General features: G+C 51.0%; 1 protein-coding gene across 1 annotated transcript in view; it reads left to right on the plus strand.

Annotated features, from left to right (window-relative positions):
* Positions 1 to 14,375, plus strand: part of vgll2a (vestigial-like family member 2a) — a 40,094-nt gene extending 25,719 nt beyond the window's left edge. Inside the window, exons 2-4 of the mRNA XM_030087389.1 lie at positions 2,645 to 2,893; positions 13,521 to 14,000; positions 14,332 to 14,375. Of these exons, the coding sequence (XP_029943249.1) occupies positions 2,645 to 2,893; positions 13,521 to 14,000; positions 14,332 to 14,375 (773 nt within the window). The remainder of the gene's footprint in view (positions 1 to 2,644; positions 2,894 to 13,520; positions 14,001 to 14,331) is intronic.
* Positions 14,376 to 18,020: the final 3,645 nt, after the last annotated feature.

An 18,020-nucleotide genomic window follows, 5' to 3' on the forward strand; every position in this document is an offset into this window, starting at 1 on the left:
CTCCAACTTTTCAAAGTTTCTGAAGCAAAGTGATGCGGCCTGTTGATGGAAAGTCCATCTTCACATTGAGAGAGAATGATGAAGGAGTCATCCCTCGAGGTGATGTGCTTAAAAAATCTCCCACACCATAAAAGCGTGGTGATAGAGCCAGAAGGGAGCGCAGGTTCATGTTCCACTGCAGCAGTGACCAGTGGAACGTCCAGGAGGTCCAATCTGTGAAGATATTCAGACACAGATGCAGTCAGGTGCTCATTTTGATTTTGTTCTTGGCAGGTGTTCATGTGGCGCTGGGCCTTGTTGAAGCAAATTGGCCTTGGATGATGTTAAAACTTTACATAAGCATCAAACAAGTACTTTTGTATTGAATTTGTCTTGTTTTTATCTAGCATTATCATTTTTATATAGACTTTATTTCAGACACAGTTGGTCCGTATGAAAAAAATACAAAAAACATTACAAAACACTAAATTTTTTATATTAAAATGATCTTTTTTACTTCAGTTGTTAGTGGCACAGTTTACCCCAGTGTATTGTGACTAATGGCACAATTTACCCCGCACTTGGGGTAAGTTGTGCCACAAAACCACCATTTTTTCCAAAGCTATATTTCTCACACAGTTTATTTCAGATCCAAAGTGATTCCTCCCAGGATGCACAACATCCTAAACTATATGACCATATTTTAGTTGCAGGCATTCCTGTAATCCCCTTGTGTAAAAGGCACTTTAAGTAAAAATTGGCACTACATACTCCACTCTCCCCTATATATATATATATATATATATATATATATATATATATATATATATATATATATCAGTGGTGGGCCGTCAGGGCCTGCAAAGCCTTCTCTGCTGGCCTAAAAATTATCTGAATTACAGACTGATGTAAATTATATTTTGTCCATAAATAATTAATAAATGATTCCAAACGGTATGTTCCAGTTCCTTTCATAGTTTTCCCGTGGTTGCTCTGCTTCCAGACATGTTTTTTTCATATTAAATCATTTAGCCAATCAGATTTCAGGCATCATCTGTTGCTAGGGTCAAAGAAATCTGCCGGAGACCTTCACTGTCCGTTCCTGATGGCGCAGTGAAGTAAAGTGAAGCGTCAAACAGACAGCTGCTTCAGCCAATCAGACAGTTGCTTCAACCAATCAGATTTCGAGTTGGCGACTCAGCGCCTTCTAGCTTCTAACAACAGCAGATCCAGGCCCTCTGATTTACATTCACCAAGAGATACAGTAGGGGGCGCTATGCACCTAAGTTGTTGGTCGCCTACCTCAATTATTCCAAAGAAGAAGAAGAAGACCTGAAGAGAAATAAAACTTGCCAGAAATCCCACAGGGCAGCTGGACTTTCAGCTCTGGCTTTATGGAACTGAAACACGGATAATCTATATGACAGAGCAGTTGAACTCTTTTTGAGGAAGGAAAGGAGGATGGATTTTGTTTTCAAATAATGGGGATTTTGGTGAGTAAAATGTTCCTCTTTTCCTAAATAATATTGCTGTTTTATTAAGTTGTTGATGCTCATTGTATGTGCACAGATGTAGTAGGAGACTTGTGCTCTTCAGCAAAGGCTTTTATTCTGGCTGCACAAGTATCTATCTGCTGTGCAACAACTCTTTATGTGCATATCTGCATATAAGACTTTTTTTGTAGACAAAATAGTAATTGAGAGGTGGATTGGTTCAGGCGGATCTGTTCTGAAGGCCTTAGTGTGAAATGCACCGTCCGCCACTGATATATATATATATATATATATATATATATATATATATATATATATATATATATATATTATAAAACACATACATACACACATATACATTTTTTTTTTTTTCCCTGACAAACCATAGTAGTGAACAGACCAGGCCACAACAGCACAATGAGGTGTAGGGAAGGAAGGAAATGCAAGGACACCACAAAAGCCTCACCTCTCCAGGCGCATGGCGGTCCATGAAGACCTGGGAGTTCTTGCTGTGTCCGTCGGGATGTTGTGTCGATAACCTCAGCAGTGACGCTCTGGACGACCTCCTGACCTGTCCAGAGGACTTCCTGTCTGCTACACATGGGTTTTAGACGGTCTGTTAGTCTGTTTTCAAGGCACTTGGTTGGACAGCGGGTAGCCGCGGCTGCCGTGACCGCCACCGTGGCTGCCGTGACCGCCACCGCGGCTGCCGTGACCGCCACCGTGGCTGCCGTGACCGCCACCGCGGCTGCCGTGAGCGCTACGGTGGCTGCCGTGACCGCCACCGCGGCTGCCGTGACCGCCACCGCGGCTGCCGTGACCGCCACCGCGGCTGCCGTGAGCGCTACGGTGGCTGCCGTAAGCGCCACCGCGGCTGCCGTGACCGCCACCGCGGCTGCCGTGAGTGCTACGGTGGCTGCCGTGACCGCCACCGCGGCTGCCGTGAGCGCTACGGTGGCTGCCGTAAGCGCCACCGCGGCTGCCGTGAGCGCTACGGTGGCTGCCGTAAGCGCCACCGCGGCTGGCTGCCATGAGCGCCGCGGCTACCGTGAGCGCCGTGGCTACTGGGAGCGGCCCGGAGAACTGAGTTGTAATAGAAGCGGAAGCCCAGTCTGACCTCCTGACCTTTGACCTTTCTGCTCACTGCAGTTTCTCCTGACTCTCTTCTTTGTAGAAACTGACTCTGTACTCCAGGATGCAGGACCTGCAGGACGGCGTGAGCCGGCCCGGCCCCCCCGGCCCCCCCGGCCCCCCCGCCATCAAAGAGGAGGACAAGGACCTGCCTCCAGGTGCAGAGTACCTGAACTCCCGCTGTGTCCTGTTCACCTACTTCCACGGAGACATCGGCTCCGAGGTGGACGAACATTTCAGCAGAGCTCTGAGTCAGAGCGGCGGCGGCGGCGGCCACAAGAGCAGCAGAGGTGAGGGGGGGCTGAAGGACCTGGGGGGTTCTGTTCAGTGCTTCTCTTGTGGTGGCTCAGATCCTCATCTCACTGTTTTCTGTTTAAGTCTTCACCTCACTTCTATGAAGGTTCTGTGAAGGTTCCACTGAGGTTCTGTGAAGGTTCCACTGAGGTTCTGTGAAGGTTCCACTGAGGTTCTGTGAAGGTTCCACTGAGGTTCTATTAAGTGTGACCCTCGAACCAGCCGGCTGGTTAGGATGAGACAGTAGTTTGTCAACAGGAGTTACTTCCTTCCCCACAGAAACACTGAGCTCACAGAGTCAGTCTGGTTCTCACAAATGTTCTCAAAAGGTTCCTCCAGAATTCAGAATGACTCAGTTAATCCTGCTGATATGAAGGAAATGAAACCAGGAAATAATGTAGTTCGATTACTATTAAATTCTTAATATTATTATTTCTTCTTGAACTGGTCCGGTCCAGCAGGAAGCAGCAGAGCGGAGGTTCTGCTGCTGGAAGGTTCCAGACTGATCTGATCTCCAGGAGGAGCTTAGAAATATAAAGCTCCTCTTTTTTTTGAGTACTGATACATGATATTGTTGAACTGACAGGGGGACAGAAAGACAGGTAAAAAGACAGAAAAGTGGAAGAAAGACACTTGTGAACAAACAAGCAAACAACACCAGCTAAACAAAAAAAAGTGAAGAGAAGGAAGAGACATGGCAGAGGACATCCTACATAACCCCCGATGCACACTGGATGCGGTCCAGGTCCGGAACAGCACACCGACCGCGGTCCGGCTGCGGTCCGGCTCCGGTCCGGCTCCGGTCCGGCTCCGGTCCGGCTCCGGAGCCTCAGCGGAGCTCCGGTCTCTTTCCGCAACGATCCTATTTTCCGAATGCCGCGGCCCTACCGCGTCAATCCAGACAGAAGCAAGTCGGGCGCCGGAAAGAAACGCGATACGTGATAAGTGACTTCAAAATAAAATCTGTGTCGTGTTTTTGCCTTAATATTCTATTTTTTTACTTCTTCTGGTAGAAAACAGAACAAACAGTCATGTAGTCATTATAGCTTTAGAAGAATGAACGCTTTGTACTTCGTCACTGCTGAAAAGTCAAATGACTCCAAAATGGCTCAAAACAGCTGTGTGACCGGAGCAGCTCCGTGTTGCCAGATTGGGCAGGTTTGTCCAAAATCAAGCGTCTTTTTTGAACACGTCGGACGGGTTGATGAACTGATTATGTGTTTATGACGTGTTAGTTATTATAAAAATACGGTTTTAACGTGCATTTTCAACCCAGATGGCAGTTTGTGCTGCTTTCTATTGAGTTAAACGGGGTTCATTTTGTCTATGGGGGATAACGACAGATCTGGCAACCTCCTCCAGCGGACTGCAGAGACACCAGGCGGTGTGAATCACAGAGCTGTGGTGTACCGGACCGGAGCCGGACCGCATCCAGTGTGCACGAGGGGTAGGGCTGCCACAAACGATTATTTTGGTAGTCGACTAATCACCGATTATTTTTTCGATTAGTCGACTAATCGCATCATATATAAATTAAATGTAGAACATAGTTTATCACACCAACATGAAGCTGCTCTTACATAACCATAATTAGATTTCAGCTTTAAGAGTTTAAGGTATATTGCTAACTAAAAGTAAAGACAATTCAGATGATAGTCTATAAAACCTTTGTTGAAATATGCAACAAACACTTGTTTAACTGTGTACCATAAAGTGCAAATACTTGAGTAAAATAAGGAAAAGGCACTTTCCTAAACAACACAAAAATAAATCCTTCATTTTAATTTTTTAATCCTTAATTTGTATTTGGCATCAAGCAGAGCAACAGTGAGGCAGGCTCCTGTAACTAAAGGAATTATTGAAGTTTTCGTCTCACTGACTCAAATAAAACAAAAGTGCATTTTGTGTTCAGTGCTCAACTGTATCCAACTTTATTCCACTCTGACTCTACATAATCCCAAACTCCACAGGGCTCTGGTTCACCACCAGGACAGTCAGCATTTCTACATGTTGGAGACAGGCTGCTCTCTCTGGGAGCAGATGTTCTGCTGCAGAGAGAATCTGCTCCGATGGGGTGAAGCTCTGAAACATAACGGTAGAAAACATCAGCGCGACGTCACTTCTTACTAAAACACATCGCTGTTAGAGCGTTACAGAAAACATGAAATATGTGCTAAAGGCAGCTAATGAATCAAATCGTCACCGCTAATGTTAACAGCTATGAGTAAATAGCAAGTTAGCCCTCTATGCTAATATTATTAGCTTACCTAGACGACGGTCAATCATGGTTGTCCCGAGCCACGACGTGCTTCTGTTTCGGCTGCTCATCCATCGCCGTTGTGCTGCCGTGGAAGACAGGTTCTGTCCTGCAGATGCTGCACTGCACTTTTCTCTGATGTTTTCTTGTCATGCTCCCACACTGTGGAGCTCCGCTGCTGCCGGGCGGCCATGACACCAGTCAGCTGACACGACTGCGCATGTGTGTTAAATACAGAAAGGCAGACGCGGAAGTGGAAGGTGCCGCGGCAGTTTCGAGACAAAAACAAAGATTTAAAAAAAGAAGAAAGAAAAAAAACACGAGTAGTCGACTATTAAATTCTTCGTCGATTATTTTAATAGTCGACATAATCGTGATTAATCGACTAATCGTGGCAGCCCTAACGAGGGGTGAAGACATGGCAGAGGACATCCTACGGACTCTTGTTAGAGAACACAGCTGGTAGTGATCTGGGGCGTGAAGCTGAGCAGTCCCACCTACCTGAGAACCCCCCCTCACCTGAGCAGTGCCACCTACCCATCAGCCCCCCCCCCCCCCCCCCCCCCCCCCCCCCCCCCCCCGACACGGCATGCCCAGACCCCCAGATGTGCCCCCAGATGTGTGTGTTGTTTTTGTCTCTGGACATGTTGCTCTCTGACGTTGCTGATGATGGCTCACCACTGGTCATCATGGAGACCCCCCAAAGCTGGTAAAGTCCGGGTCCCTGCTCGGCCCCTGACTCTTCTCTCTGTCCACCACCTGTGCAGTGATCCAGTCCCAGTGCTTCTCCTACCGCTGTATGCTGACGACACTCGGCTCTTCCTCTCTTTTCCTCCTGTAGAGACTCAGCTCTTCCTCTCTCTTCCACCTGACGACACTCAGCTCTTCCTCTCTCTTTCCTCCTGACGACACTCAGCTCTTCCTCTCTTTCCTCCTGACGACACTCAGCTCTTCCTCTCTTTCCTCCTGACGACACTCAGCTCTTCCTCTCTCTTCCACCTGACGACACTCAGCTCTTCCTCTCTCTTTCCTCCTGACAACACTCAGCTCTTCCTCTCTTTCCTCCTGACAACACTCAGCTCTTCCTCTCTTTCCTCCTGACGACACTCAGCTCTTCCTCTCTCTTCCACCTGACGACACTCAGCTCTTCCTCTCTCTTCCTCCTGACGACACTCAGCTCTTCCTCTCTCTTCCACCTGACGACACTCAGCTCTTCCTCTCCTTCTTCCTGACGACACTCAGCTCTTCCTTTCTTTTCCACCTGACGACACTCAGCTCTTCCTCTCTTTTCCTTCTGACGACACTCAGCTCTTCCTCTCTCTTCCACCTGACGACACTCAGCTCTTCCTCTCTCTTCCACCTGACGACACTCAGTTCTTCCTCTCTCTTCCACCTGACGACACTCAGCTCTTCCTCTCTTTTCCTTCTGACGACACTCAGCTCTTCCTCTCTCTTCCACCTGACGACACTCAGCTCTTCCTCTCCTTCTTCCTGACGACACTCAGCTCTTCCTTTCTTTTCCACCTGACGACACTCAGCTCTTCCTCTCTCTTCCACCTGACGACACTCAGCTCTTCCTCTCTCTTCCACCTGACGACACTCAGCTCTTCCTCTCTTTTCCTCCTGACGACACTCAGCCCTTCCTCTCTTTCCTCCTGACGACACTCAGCTCTTCCTCTCCTTCTTCCTGACGACACTCAGCTCTTCCTCTCTTTCCTCCTGACGACACTCAGCTCTTCCTCTCTTTTCCTCCTGACGACACTCAGCTCTTCCTCTCTTTCCTCCTGACGACACTCAGCTCTTCCTCCTGACGACACTCAGCTCTTCCTCTCTTTTCCTCCTGACGACACTCAGCTCTTCCTCTCTTTTCCTCCTGACGACACTCAGCTCTTCCTCTCTTTCCTCCTGACGACACTCAGCTCTTCCTCCTGACGACACTCAGCTCTTCCTCCTGACGACACTCAGCTCTTCCTCTCTTTTCCTCCTGACGACACTCAGCTCTTCCTCTCTTTTCCTCCTGACGACACTCAGCTCTTCCTCTCTTTCTTCCTGACGACACTCAGCTCTTCCTCTCTTCCTCCTGACGACACTCAGCTCTTCCTCCTGACGACACTCAGCTCTTCCTCCTGACGACACTCAGCTCTTCCTCTCTTTTCCTCCTGACGACACTCAGCTCTTCCTCTCTTTTCCTCCTGACGACACTCAGCTCTTCCTCTCTTTCTTCCTGACGACACTCAGCTCTTCCTCTCTTCCTCCTGACGACACTCAGCTCTTCCTCCTGACGACACTCAGCTCTTCCTCCTGACGACACTCAGCTCTTCCTCTCTTTTCCTCCTGACGACACTCAGCTCTTCCTCTCTTTTCCTCCTGACGACACTCAGCTCTTCCTTTCTTTTCCTCCTGACGACACTCAGCTCTTCCTCCTGACGACACTCAGCTCTTCCTCTCTTTTCCTCCTGACGACACTCAGCTCTTCCTCTCTTCCTCCTGACGACACTCAGCTCTTCCTCCTGACGACACTCAGCTCTTCCTCTCTTTCTTCCTGACGACACTCAGCTCTTCCTCTCTTCCTCCTGACGACACTCAGCTCTTCCTCTCTTTCCTCCTGACGACACTCAGCTCTTCCTCTCTTTTCCTCCTGACGACACTCAGCTCTTCCTCTCTTTTCCTCCTGACGACACTCAGCTCTTCCTCTCTTTTCCTCCTGACGACACTCAGCTCTTCCTCTCTCTTCCTCCTGACGACACTCAGCTCTTCCTCTCTTTCTTCCTGACGACACTCAGCTCTTCCTCTCTTCCTCCTGACGACACTCAGCTCTTCCTCCTGACGACACTCAGCTCTTCCTCCTGACGACACTCAGCTCTTCCTCTCTTTTCCTCCTGACGACACTCAGCTCTTCCTCTCTTTTCCTCCTGACGACACTCAGCTCTTCCTTTCTTTTCCTCCTGACGACACTCAGCTCTTCCTCCTGACGACACTCAGCTCTTCCTCTCTTTTCCTCCTGACGACACTCAGCTCTTCCTCTCTTCCTCCTGACGACACTCAGCTCTTCCTCCTGACGACACTCAGCTCTTCCACCTGACGACACTCAGCTCTTCCTCTCTTTTCCTCCTGACGACACTCAGCTCTTCCTCTCTTTCTTCCTGACGACACTCAGCTCTTCCTCTCTTCCTCCTGACGACACTCAGCTCTTCCTCTCTTTCCTCCTGACGACACTCAGCTCTTCCTCCTGACGACACTCAGCTCTTCCTCCTGACGACACTCAGCTCTTCCTCTCTTTTCCTCCTGACGACACTCAGCTCTTCCTCTCTTTTCCTCCTGACGACACTCAGCTCTTCCTCTCTCTTCCTCCTGACGACACTCAGCTCTTCCTCTCTCTTCCACCTGATGACACTCAGCTCTTCCTCTCTCTTCCACCTGACGACACTCAGCTCTTCCTCTCTTTTCCTCCTGACGACACTCAGCTCTTCCTCTCTTTCCTCCTGACGACACTCAGCTCTTCCTCCTGACGACACTCAGCTCTTCCTCCTGACGACACTCAGCTCTTCCTCTCTTTTCCTCCTGACGACACTCAGCTCTTCCTCTCTTTTCCTCCTGACGACACTCAGCTCTTCCTCTCTTCCTCCTGACGACACTCAGCTCTTCCTCTCTCTTCCACCTGACGACACTCAGCTCTTCCTCTCTTTCCTCCTGACGACACTCAGCTCTTCCTCTCTCTTCCACCTGACGACACTCAGCTCTTCCTCTCTTTTTCTCCTGACGACACTCAGCTCTTCCTCTCTTTCCTCCTGACGACACTCAGCTCTTCCTCCTGACGACACTCAGCTCTTCCTCCTGACGACACTCAGCTCTTCCTCTCTTTCCTCCTGACGACACTCAGCTCTTCCTCTCTTTTCCTCCTGACGACACTCAGCTCTTCCTCCTGACGACACTCAGCTCTTCCTCTCCTTTCCTCCTGACGACACTCAGCTCTTCCTCTCTTCCTCCTGACGACACTCAGCTCTTCCTCTCTTCCTCCTGACGACACTCAGCTCTTCCTCTCTCTCCCACCTGACGACACTCAGCTTTTCCTCTCTTTCCTCCTGACAACACTCAGCTCTTCCTCTCTTTCCTCCTGACGACACTCAGCTCTTCCTCTCTTTTCCTCCTGACGACACTCAGCTCTTCCTCTCTTTCCTCCTGACGACACTCAGCTCTTCCTCTCTTCCTCCTGACGACACTCAGCTCTTCCTCTCTTTTCCTCCTGATGACACTCAGCTCTTCCTCTTTCCCTCCTGATGACACTCAGCTCTTCCTCTCTTTGCCTCCTGACGACACTCAGCTCTTCCTCTCACTCCCACCTGACGACACTCAGCTCTTCCTCTCTTTTCCACCTGACGACACGACAGTCTCAGCTGATCAGCAGGTCTGGCTGATCTCTCAGCCTGGATGAAGGAACGCCACCTTCAGCTCCATCTGTCTCAGACTGAACTCATGGTCTGCCCAGCTTGTCCATCTGTCCTCAGATCAGTGTCCAACTTCACTCCAGCCTACTTGTGCCACAAACTCAACCAGAAACCTGGGGGTCATGATGGCTGACCTGCTGACCTTTGAGGGTCACGTGGCCTCAGTTTCTCGGTCTTATCATTATGCCCTCTACAACATCAGGAAAATCAGACCCTTCCTGACCCAACAGGCCCCCCAACTTCTGGTCCAGGCTCTTGTGGTGTCTCTCTTCTGGCGGGTCTCCCTCCAGGTCCAGTCAAACCTCTACAGAGGATCCAGAATGCAGCAGGTCTGGTCTTCACCCGGTCCAGCAGAGCTCAGGTCCTCCTCTGTTCCTCTCCTTCACTGGCTTCCAGCTGCAGCCAGAGTCACATCCAGAACTCTCCTCCTGGCTTACAGAACATTTACCTGGACTCCCTGATCCAGGTCTGCTCTCTACCTGGAGCTTCCAGTCCAGCACGGCTCTAAACCTCCAGCCAGACTCTTCTCCTCTGTGGTTCCCAGATGATGGAACAAACTCCCACACTCTGGTTCTGCCGAGTCCCGTTCTACTTTAAGCGACAATTGAAGACTCACTTGTTCAGAGAACACCTGGGCTCTTAATTCACCTTCGGGGTAGAATAGGTCAGGTGGTCCAAAACCCAGCACTGATTTAGTTCTGGCTAAGTTGGAAAGGGAAGGGGGGCAGGGGGGTTGGCACTTCTTACGCAGCTCGATGGTTACTCCTCTGACCAATCACATCTGAAGCACTTTTTGCTCTCACTAAAGGTTTTTCCTCGTCTGTGTTCTTGCTTGTGTTGGACGTCGCTTTGGACAAAAGCGTCTCTGAATGAAACTGTAGATTTGTACGAGGGGGGACCCAAAAGTTTCCGGACTGAATCTATTAATAAAAAAATACAATGAATTTCCGACTTTGGTCGCTAGATGTCGCTACAGGATAGCCTCATGCATAACTGTGCCAGGTTTGGTCTTCCCCCGTGAAGCGGTCAGCTGACAGTCACTGTTTGTGTTGACAGAGTTACACCCCGCTCTTCGGTTTTTCAAGATGGCGGATATCCACGGATATGCGCTCTGTCAAAACATTTTGTTTTTTATTGGGAAAACAGCGGCAGAAACACTCACCATGTTGCAGACATTCTTTAAGAAGGATTCTTAGGGTGTCTGAGTGGTTTGGGCCCTTTAAGAGTAATCAGATTACATCACGAAGACCAGGCACGCAGAGGACAACGATCCACTTCCAGAACAGAGGAAAACTTCACAAAAACTGAAGCAGACGTCCTGGTAGATCCACGCAGGACTTTTGATGACATTGCAGAACTGATGGGAGTATTGTAGAGATCCAGACTGATGATCCTCAGGCGGTTATTAGAAGCAGTGAGACGAAGGCTCCCGGAAATGTCCTCATCATAACAGACAGCAGACCACAGGACGCCCCGTTACGCACAGAAATAGCACCAAATGTTGTGTGTAAAGCATATTTTTGGACTAAAACCGAGACCAGCCAGCCTCCCCACCGCCATATTCCCCTGATCTGGCCCCGGGCGACGGCTTTTTGTTGTCAAAGATGAAACTGGAGCGGCAGCGGAAAGGTAAGACAGGCATACAGGCGGGGGAGGGAATCGAAGTTCTATCTTTCCGGCACAGTTACGCACGGTCATGGCGACTCTTCTGAACAGTGAACATCTCGGGTGCAGCGTTGTATTCAAGCCAAAGGAGAGGATTTTGAAGGTGACAGTTTCAAATCATTGCGAAGATTAAAAAATAAAAAGTTATAACCACAGTCCGGGAACTTTTGGGTCCACCCTCGTAGAATGTATTTGGTCATGCTGGATGACGAGGTGCCCGCCCCCATCTCCACCACACCCAGCATGATGAGCAGGACGACCAGAAGCCTCTGTGTGTGAATGACAGCGGGGGGGGGGGTCTGGGATGACGTCTACGGGAAGAAGAGAACTAGTGACCACAAAAGGCAGCAGGCAGCCCGTCACTCAGGAGCCCCAGGGAGCAGGACCGGGCCAGGAGGCCCCCCCATGGAGGGAGACCACCTCCAGGACCAGGACCCGACTGAACTATTGATCAAGTCAATACAACATCAGGACGCCGCTCCATCAGGACGCCCCGTCCGGACGCTCCATCTGCTGGACACTCCGTCAGTCTGGTCTGTCCCAGGTTCACACGGGAATCCCAGAGTCTCCTGAGACGTCACTGCGTCACTGCCGTGGAAACAGGAAGGCGCTGTTCTGCTGTAGATTTCACCGTTGTGTGTTTTCTCTTTCTTCCTGCGATTTCCCCACTGGGAACACCTTCATGCTGTCTCTTTGCTCTGAAGCTCCCTGACAGCCTTTTATTGCAGCCTTCTGGGTTTGATTCCTCCATTTGTACACCGTCTCTACCAGCAGTAGCTCAGAGAGACACCACTGGACTTCATGTGCCGGCACCACCCAGAGGGTTACCTCACTCCCCATGAGGCCCGTCCTCCCAGCTGGCAGCACCGGGCATGGTCCAGGTCTCGCCGTCTTCGACCAACAGCGTCCCGAGTCGTCCCCCACCTCGCTGTTCACAGCTTCCTCCTGTGAGCGTCTTGCATTTAAATATAATGTATCAACGACGATGCTCTGGACCTGGACCTGGACCTGGACCTTGGACCTCTGTCCTGTGGCTCTCCTGAACTCCTCTCCGTTACTGACTCTGGAATCTTAGAACCCGTCCCTGAGCCGTCTCCTGGACCTCCACGCCCCCTTAATATCCGAGTCAGTCTGGTCCTGCTCAGCGCCCTGGTACCTCTGAGGCAGCTGGGCATGTCCCTGAGTGCTGCTTCCAGGAAGCTGCACAGGAGGAGCTCGTCCATTACTGAGGTCACACAGGAAGAGGTGGAGGATATCATCAGAAAAATGAAGCCTGTGCCCTGGACCCTCCAACTGTCCCCTGTACCCACCCACCTCCGCCTGTGCCCTGGAAGCTGAGCGTCCTGCGACTAAACCGGTCCAACACTGAAGCTGTCCTCACTGGCACACCCCCTGTCCACATCCACCAACCTGGGTGTCAAACTGGACCCTAACTCTCCTTTGACACCCACATCCAACACCTCCTCCACCTCTGGAACATCTCTAAGCTCCGCCCACCACTCACCTGTTAGATGCAGAGACGCTCGTCCACACCTGGTCTCCTCCAGGCTGGACGCCCGGACGCAGTTCCTGATGTGGATGGAGAACCTCAGGCTGTGTGACGCCACATGGCGTCCACTGGAAATGCCGTCAACTGAAACAGAAGCTGCGGCGGTGTCTGCCGTGTGACGGCCTGGTGCAGACCAATGGGAGTGTTGCATGATGGGATTGTCTTTTGTAAAAAAACCTGCTCTAGACCTTTGACATTACCGGCTCATCTTCAGGTGACCCCTGGTGGTGAGATTGATTTGAGATCTGAAGTTGGTTTTTAGAGCATTGAATGAGCTGAAGGACCTCGTCCACATCTAGACACCGAGTCCAGATGAGGTTTGGGGCCAGCTGGAGCTCCTGGTGTGCAGCGCCAGACTTAAAACCCGGGGGGACCCCCCCTCCCCCGCATCACAACAGCCCCCACCCCGCAGTGGGGTGTGTTCAGCCTCCTGTACAGAACCACTGTGATTCCTTGGATTTTAACTTGCATGAGTTCTGTGGTCGTCTGTGTCTTTAGTTGATTTTCCGATGTTCATCTGTTTGGTTTTATCGTTTCATTTTTACCTTAGTTTCCACTGATTCAGTCCAGTGATGAAGGAGCTGCTTCTTTATGTTTGTATGACTTGATGTTCAGCACTGTGGATGGATGCTTCTGCTCGCTGCAGACGGATGTGACTGTTGCATGATGGGAAAGTGACAGTTCTCCATCGTGTCTGGTTGCTGCAGACGGATGTTTCCCGATGAACCAGAGGAGTTTCCCTCCGTCCTTCTGGAACAGTTCGTACCAGCCGTCCGTCTCGTCCACGTTGGCCGCTGCCCACTCCGAGCTGGCGTTCCCCGGGGACCCGTACTCCCCCGCCTCGCTGCACGGCCACCTGCACCAGCCGACCACGGACACCTGGCACCCGCACCACCCGCACCACCACCACCACCCGTACTCGCTGGGCGGAGCCATCGGCGCCCAGAGCTCGGCGTACCCGCGGCCGGGCGTCCACGACATGTACGGCGCGGCGTTCGATCCCCGTTACGGCTCGCTGCTGGTGCCGTCCATGCGCTCGCACCACCGCCTGGCGTCTGGCGGCTCGGCGCCAGGACCCGGCGCCTCGCCCTGCGACCTCGGGGGGAAGATGGAGTCCGGGGCGGGGACGGCGTGGAGCGGCGCCTTCGCCGGAGCCGGACCGGAGCTGGGGCTCAACATAGATGCAGGTACTCAGCGCTGTGAAGGCCTCCTACACCCTCCAGCACCACCCAACACCACCTAACACCACCAGACACCCCCAACACCACCTAACATCCCTCCAACACCACCTAACACCACCTAACATCCCTCCAACACCACCTAACATCCCTCCAACACCACCTAACACCACCTAACATCCCTCCAACACCACCTAACACCACCTAACATCCCTCCAACACCACCTAACATCCCTCCAACACCACCTAACACCACCTAACACCCCCTTTGCCTCCTGCTGAAGTTTTCCGTTCTAACCCTCCTCTCTTTTTGCCCCCCTATCTTACTCCCCCTCCCCAGGTCTTCAGGCACAGGAGAAGAGCAAAGACCTATACTGGTTTTAGAGTACAGCCCCCCACCCCCCCCCCCCCCCAAAAAAAAAAAAAAAAATCCAATAAGGACAAGGAAGGACAAGGCTCATTGCTCCCTGTGGAGACAACGTTCCCCAGGAAGCGTGGCGGCTGGTGGACTGATGGCTTACGGAGACAGCTGATGACTGGACCACGACTCTGTGGAAGAGGCCGAATAGCTGGACCTCATCCTGTCCAGCCGGACCTCATGCTGACCAGCTGGACCTCATGTGGACCAGCCGGACTCCATGTGGACCAGCTGTGTTGTTGCTGTGACATGCTGTGCGGCTCTTGGAACCGGTGTGGTTCTCTGGAGGTCTCACTGGGAGAGAGGTGGACATACGAGCACAGACTGGGTTCTCTCAAGACTGGGAACATGAAGAGGCTCAGGTCCTGGTTTCACCTGAAAACCCAAACCTGACAGAGCTTTCTGGACTGCTAAGACCACGTGGGGCAGAATCACACTCCCTCACCATCTCCATGGAAACAGGGACAACGCTACTGAATCCCTGGTCCTGGTCCTAATGCTAGTTCACATTCTCCTGGTCTTTGGTGGTCTGTCCATATGAATGCCCATGTTCTCCTTTGTCAATGTTCTAGAGTGGATGGTTCTCTGTGTTCTCCATTGTCAATGTTCTAGAGTAGATGGTTCTCTGTGTTCTCCATTGTCAATGTTCTAGAGTAGATGGTTCTCTGTGTTCTCCATTGTCAATGTTCTAGAGTAGATGGTTCTCCGTGTTCTCCATTGTCAATGTTCTAGAGTAGATGGTTCTCCGTGTTCTCCATTGTTAATGTTCTAGAGTGGATGGTTCTCCATGTTCTCCATTGTTAATGTTCTAGAGTATTGTTCTCTGAGGACCAATATGAGAACTTCCTAGTTTTCGGTGTTTTGTTGTTTTCACAAAGTTGCTGTGTGAACAGACTCCCAAAATGCAACAGCAGTTTTCCGTTTTCACTAGAAACTGATGTCTTGGAACCAGAAACTGAGCTTGACAGATGACGTTCCAGACGTTCTTCCAGTCTTGAGGAAAGTTTGCTCTGGTGGAACCTGTGTGTGGATTTCTGTCTTGTCATGCTGTCTCACTTGTGAATGCTGCTGTTCCTGTACAATGTTCCCTGGAGAACCACACTGCTCTGTTCCTGTACGATGTTCCCTGGGGAACCACACCATTCTGTTCCTGTGCGATGTTCCCTGGAGAACCACACCATTCCCTCACATTGGAACGCGGTGACTGATCTGCTTCCGTATTGGTTCTGTTGGGGATGGATTGTGTGTTACTTGCTGCCGCACTTCGGAGTGTACCAGAACTTGAAAATGTCTAAGACCTTTGAACATCAGACTGTCATGCCCCGTGCCCCTCCAGCCTTGTGGGGGCGCTCTGGACTGGTTTTGGTTTTGTTTTCCCCATTTTTACATGCCCTGTCTCTCCTGCTTGTCTGTTCCTCATGTTCTCCTGCCTGGTCTCCTTCCTCGTTAGCGCCCTAATGTGCCTCACCTGTGTCCACCTTATTTAAAGCCTGTATCCCTCACTTGTCCTTGCCGGTCCGTTGTGTGTGTTGTCCGTGTCCCTGCCCGCACCTCAGCTTGTTTGCGTTCCTGTTACCCTGCTTTTCTGGACAATAAACCAGCTCACTCTCTCTGACTGCCTGCGCGTGGGTCCTCCCTCCTGCACACGTGACACAGACAGTTTGTGGACGTAGAGGACAGCTGTGTCCATTGAAGACATTTGAGCGACTGCTTGGTTTCTACAGTCCATCTCACAGTAACTGGCAGGTTTAGCTTCCACTGAAACTGCAGATTGTAGCAGTGAGCTACAGGTAGCTTCCTGCTCGGTGTTGTGCATCTCATGGCAGAGGAGAGGACCAATCAGAGCCTCCCTGGTCAGCGTGCGTCTCCCCGCATTCTGTCCCGTGTCTCACTCAGACAGGAGGTTCCAGGCTACTGGGGGGTTTGAGGCTATCGGAGGAGGTCCGAGGCTACTGGGGGGTTTGAGGCTATCGGAGGAGGTCCGAGGCTACTGGGGGGTTTGAGGCTATCGGAGGAGGTCCGAGGCTACTGGGGGGTTTGAGGCTATCGGAGGAGGTCCGAGGCTACTGGGGGGTTTGAGGCAATCGGAGGAGGTCCGAGGCTACTGGGGGGTTTGAGGCTGTCGGAGGAGGTCCGAGGCTACTGGGGGGTTTGAGGCTGTCGGAGGAGGTCCGAGGCTACTGGGGGGTTTGAGGCTATCGGAGGAGGTCCGAGGCTACTGGGGGGTTTGAGGCTATCGGAGGAGGTCCGAGGCTACTGGGGGGTTTGAGGCTATCGGAGGAGGTCCGAGGCTACTCAGAGGTAGGGATGCGAATCAAGAACCGATTTATTTGTAGAACTAGTTCCCAGTGACTCGATTCCAAGGAATTGTTTGTCTGTCTCCTTGACGATTCCACTTATCGCTGTCGTTGTATGCCTGATGACGTACCATGTGCAGAGCGTAGGGCCGGGCCCAGCCGGACCTAGCCGGACCCAGCTGGGCCCAGCCGGGCTCAGCTGGGCTCACAGCACCACGGTGTGGCTCCGGCGCCGCTACAGAGCCCGTCAGGCAGTCCAGAAAGTTTCTGCGAGGATCTTTTTTTTTTTCTGGACTCCGGAACCCTGCCGTGTTAATGTAAAGAAACAAGTCGGGTGCCAGAAGGAAAGTTCCAGAATAAGTGATTTCAAAATAAAATCTGTGTCGTGGTTTTGCCTTAACAGTGTTTTTTGTCGTTCTTCTGGTAGAATACAGAACAAACAACATGATCTAACCATCATATGCATTAGAACCTCCGTTCTCAAACTGTGGTACGTGAGCTCCCTCCAGTGGTAAGCAGGGGAATCACAGAAATATATACTGTATACATTTTTTTTTAATTAGTTAAAATTCGAAACGTTCAGAAAAAAATATTACCACAAAAAACAATCTAAAATTAAAATGCATTGAATCAATTGTAATTCATATTCAGTTTTCATTGTGTTGGACTGCGACGTGGTCACGTTCAGTCACGTAGTAGCGCGCACGTCATCCATAATTGAACTAGCTTAGCTTCACCGTCAGATCAAGGTAGCGCGCAGAGGTGCAATGAGCGGTTCAAAAAATCTTCGAATGTGGCTCCAGACAGGAGCTATCAGGAAAAGAACTGCAGAACAGGGGAAGAATCCAACCAGCAGACCTGTTGAAAATGAAGCTGATGACAGTACAGCGAGCACGAGCGCTAGCGGCTCTGCAAGCAGCGTAGCCGAAGCATCACCGTCATCTGCTATCATCAGCAACAAACGACGCAAGACAGTAAGGAAATATGATTCAAGTTATCTGCAATTTGGATTCAGTTGGAGTGGAACAGAGGAAGAGCCGAGGCCCCAGTGTGTGGTATGTGGTGATGTTCTCAGCAATGAATCCATGAAACCAGCACACCTCAGACGGCACCTTTTAACCAGACACCCAGGGCTGAAGGACAAACCGCTGGATTTTTTTATAAGAAAATGCGATGCACTCGAGCAGTCCAAGTCCACAATTCAGACATGTTCCACATCAGTGGCAAAAGCTCAGGATGCATCGTACCGTGCCAGCCTACGCATTGTGAAAGCTGGCAAACCTCATACAATTGGTGAACAGTTGTGTCTGCCAT

The sequence above is a fragment of the Salarias fasciatus genome, unplaced genomic scaffold (assembly GCF_902148845.1).
Source record: "Salarias fasciatus unplaced genomic scaffold, fSalaFa1.1, whole genome shotgun sequence".
NCBI lineage: Eukaryota > Metazoa > Chordata > Actinopteri > Blenniiformes > Blenniidae > Salarias > Salarias fasciatus.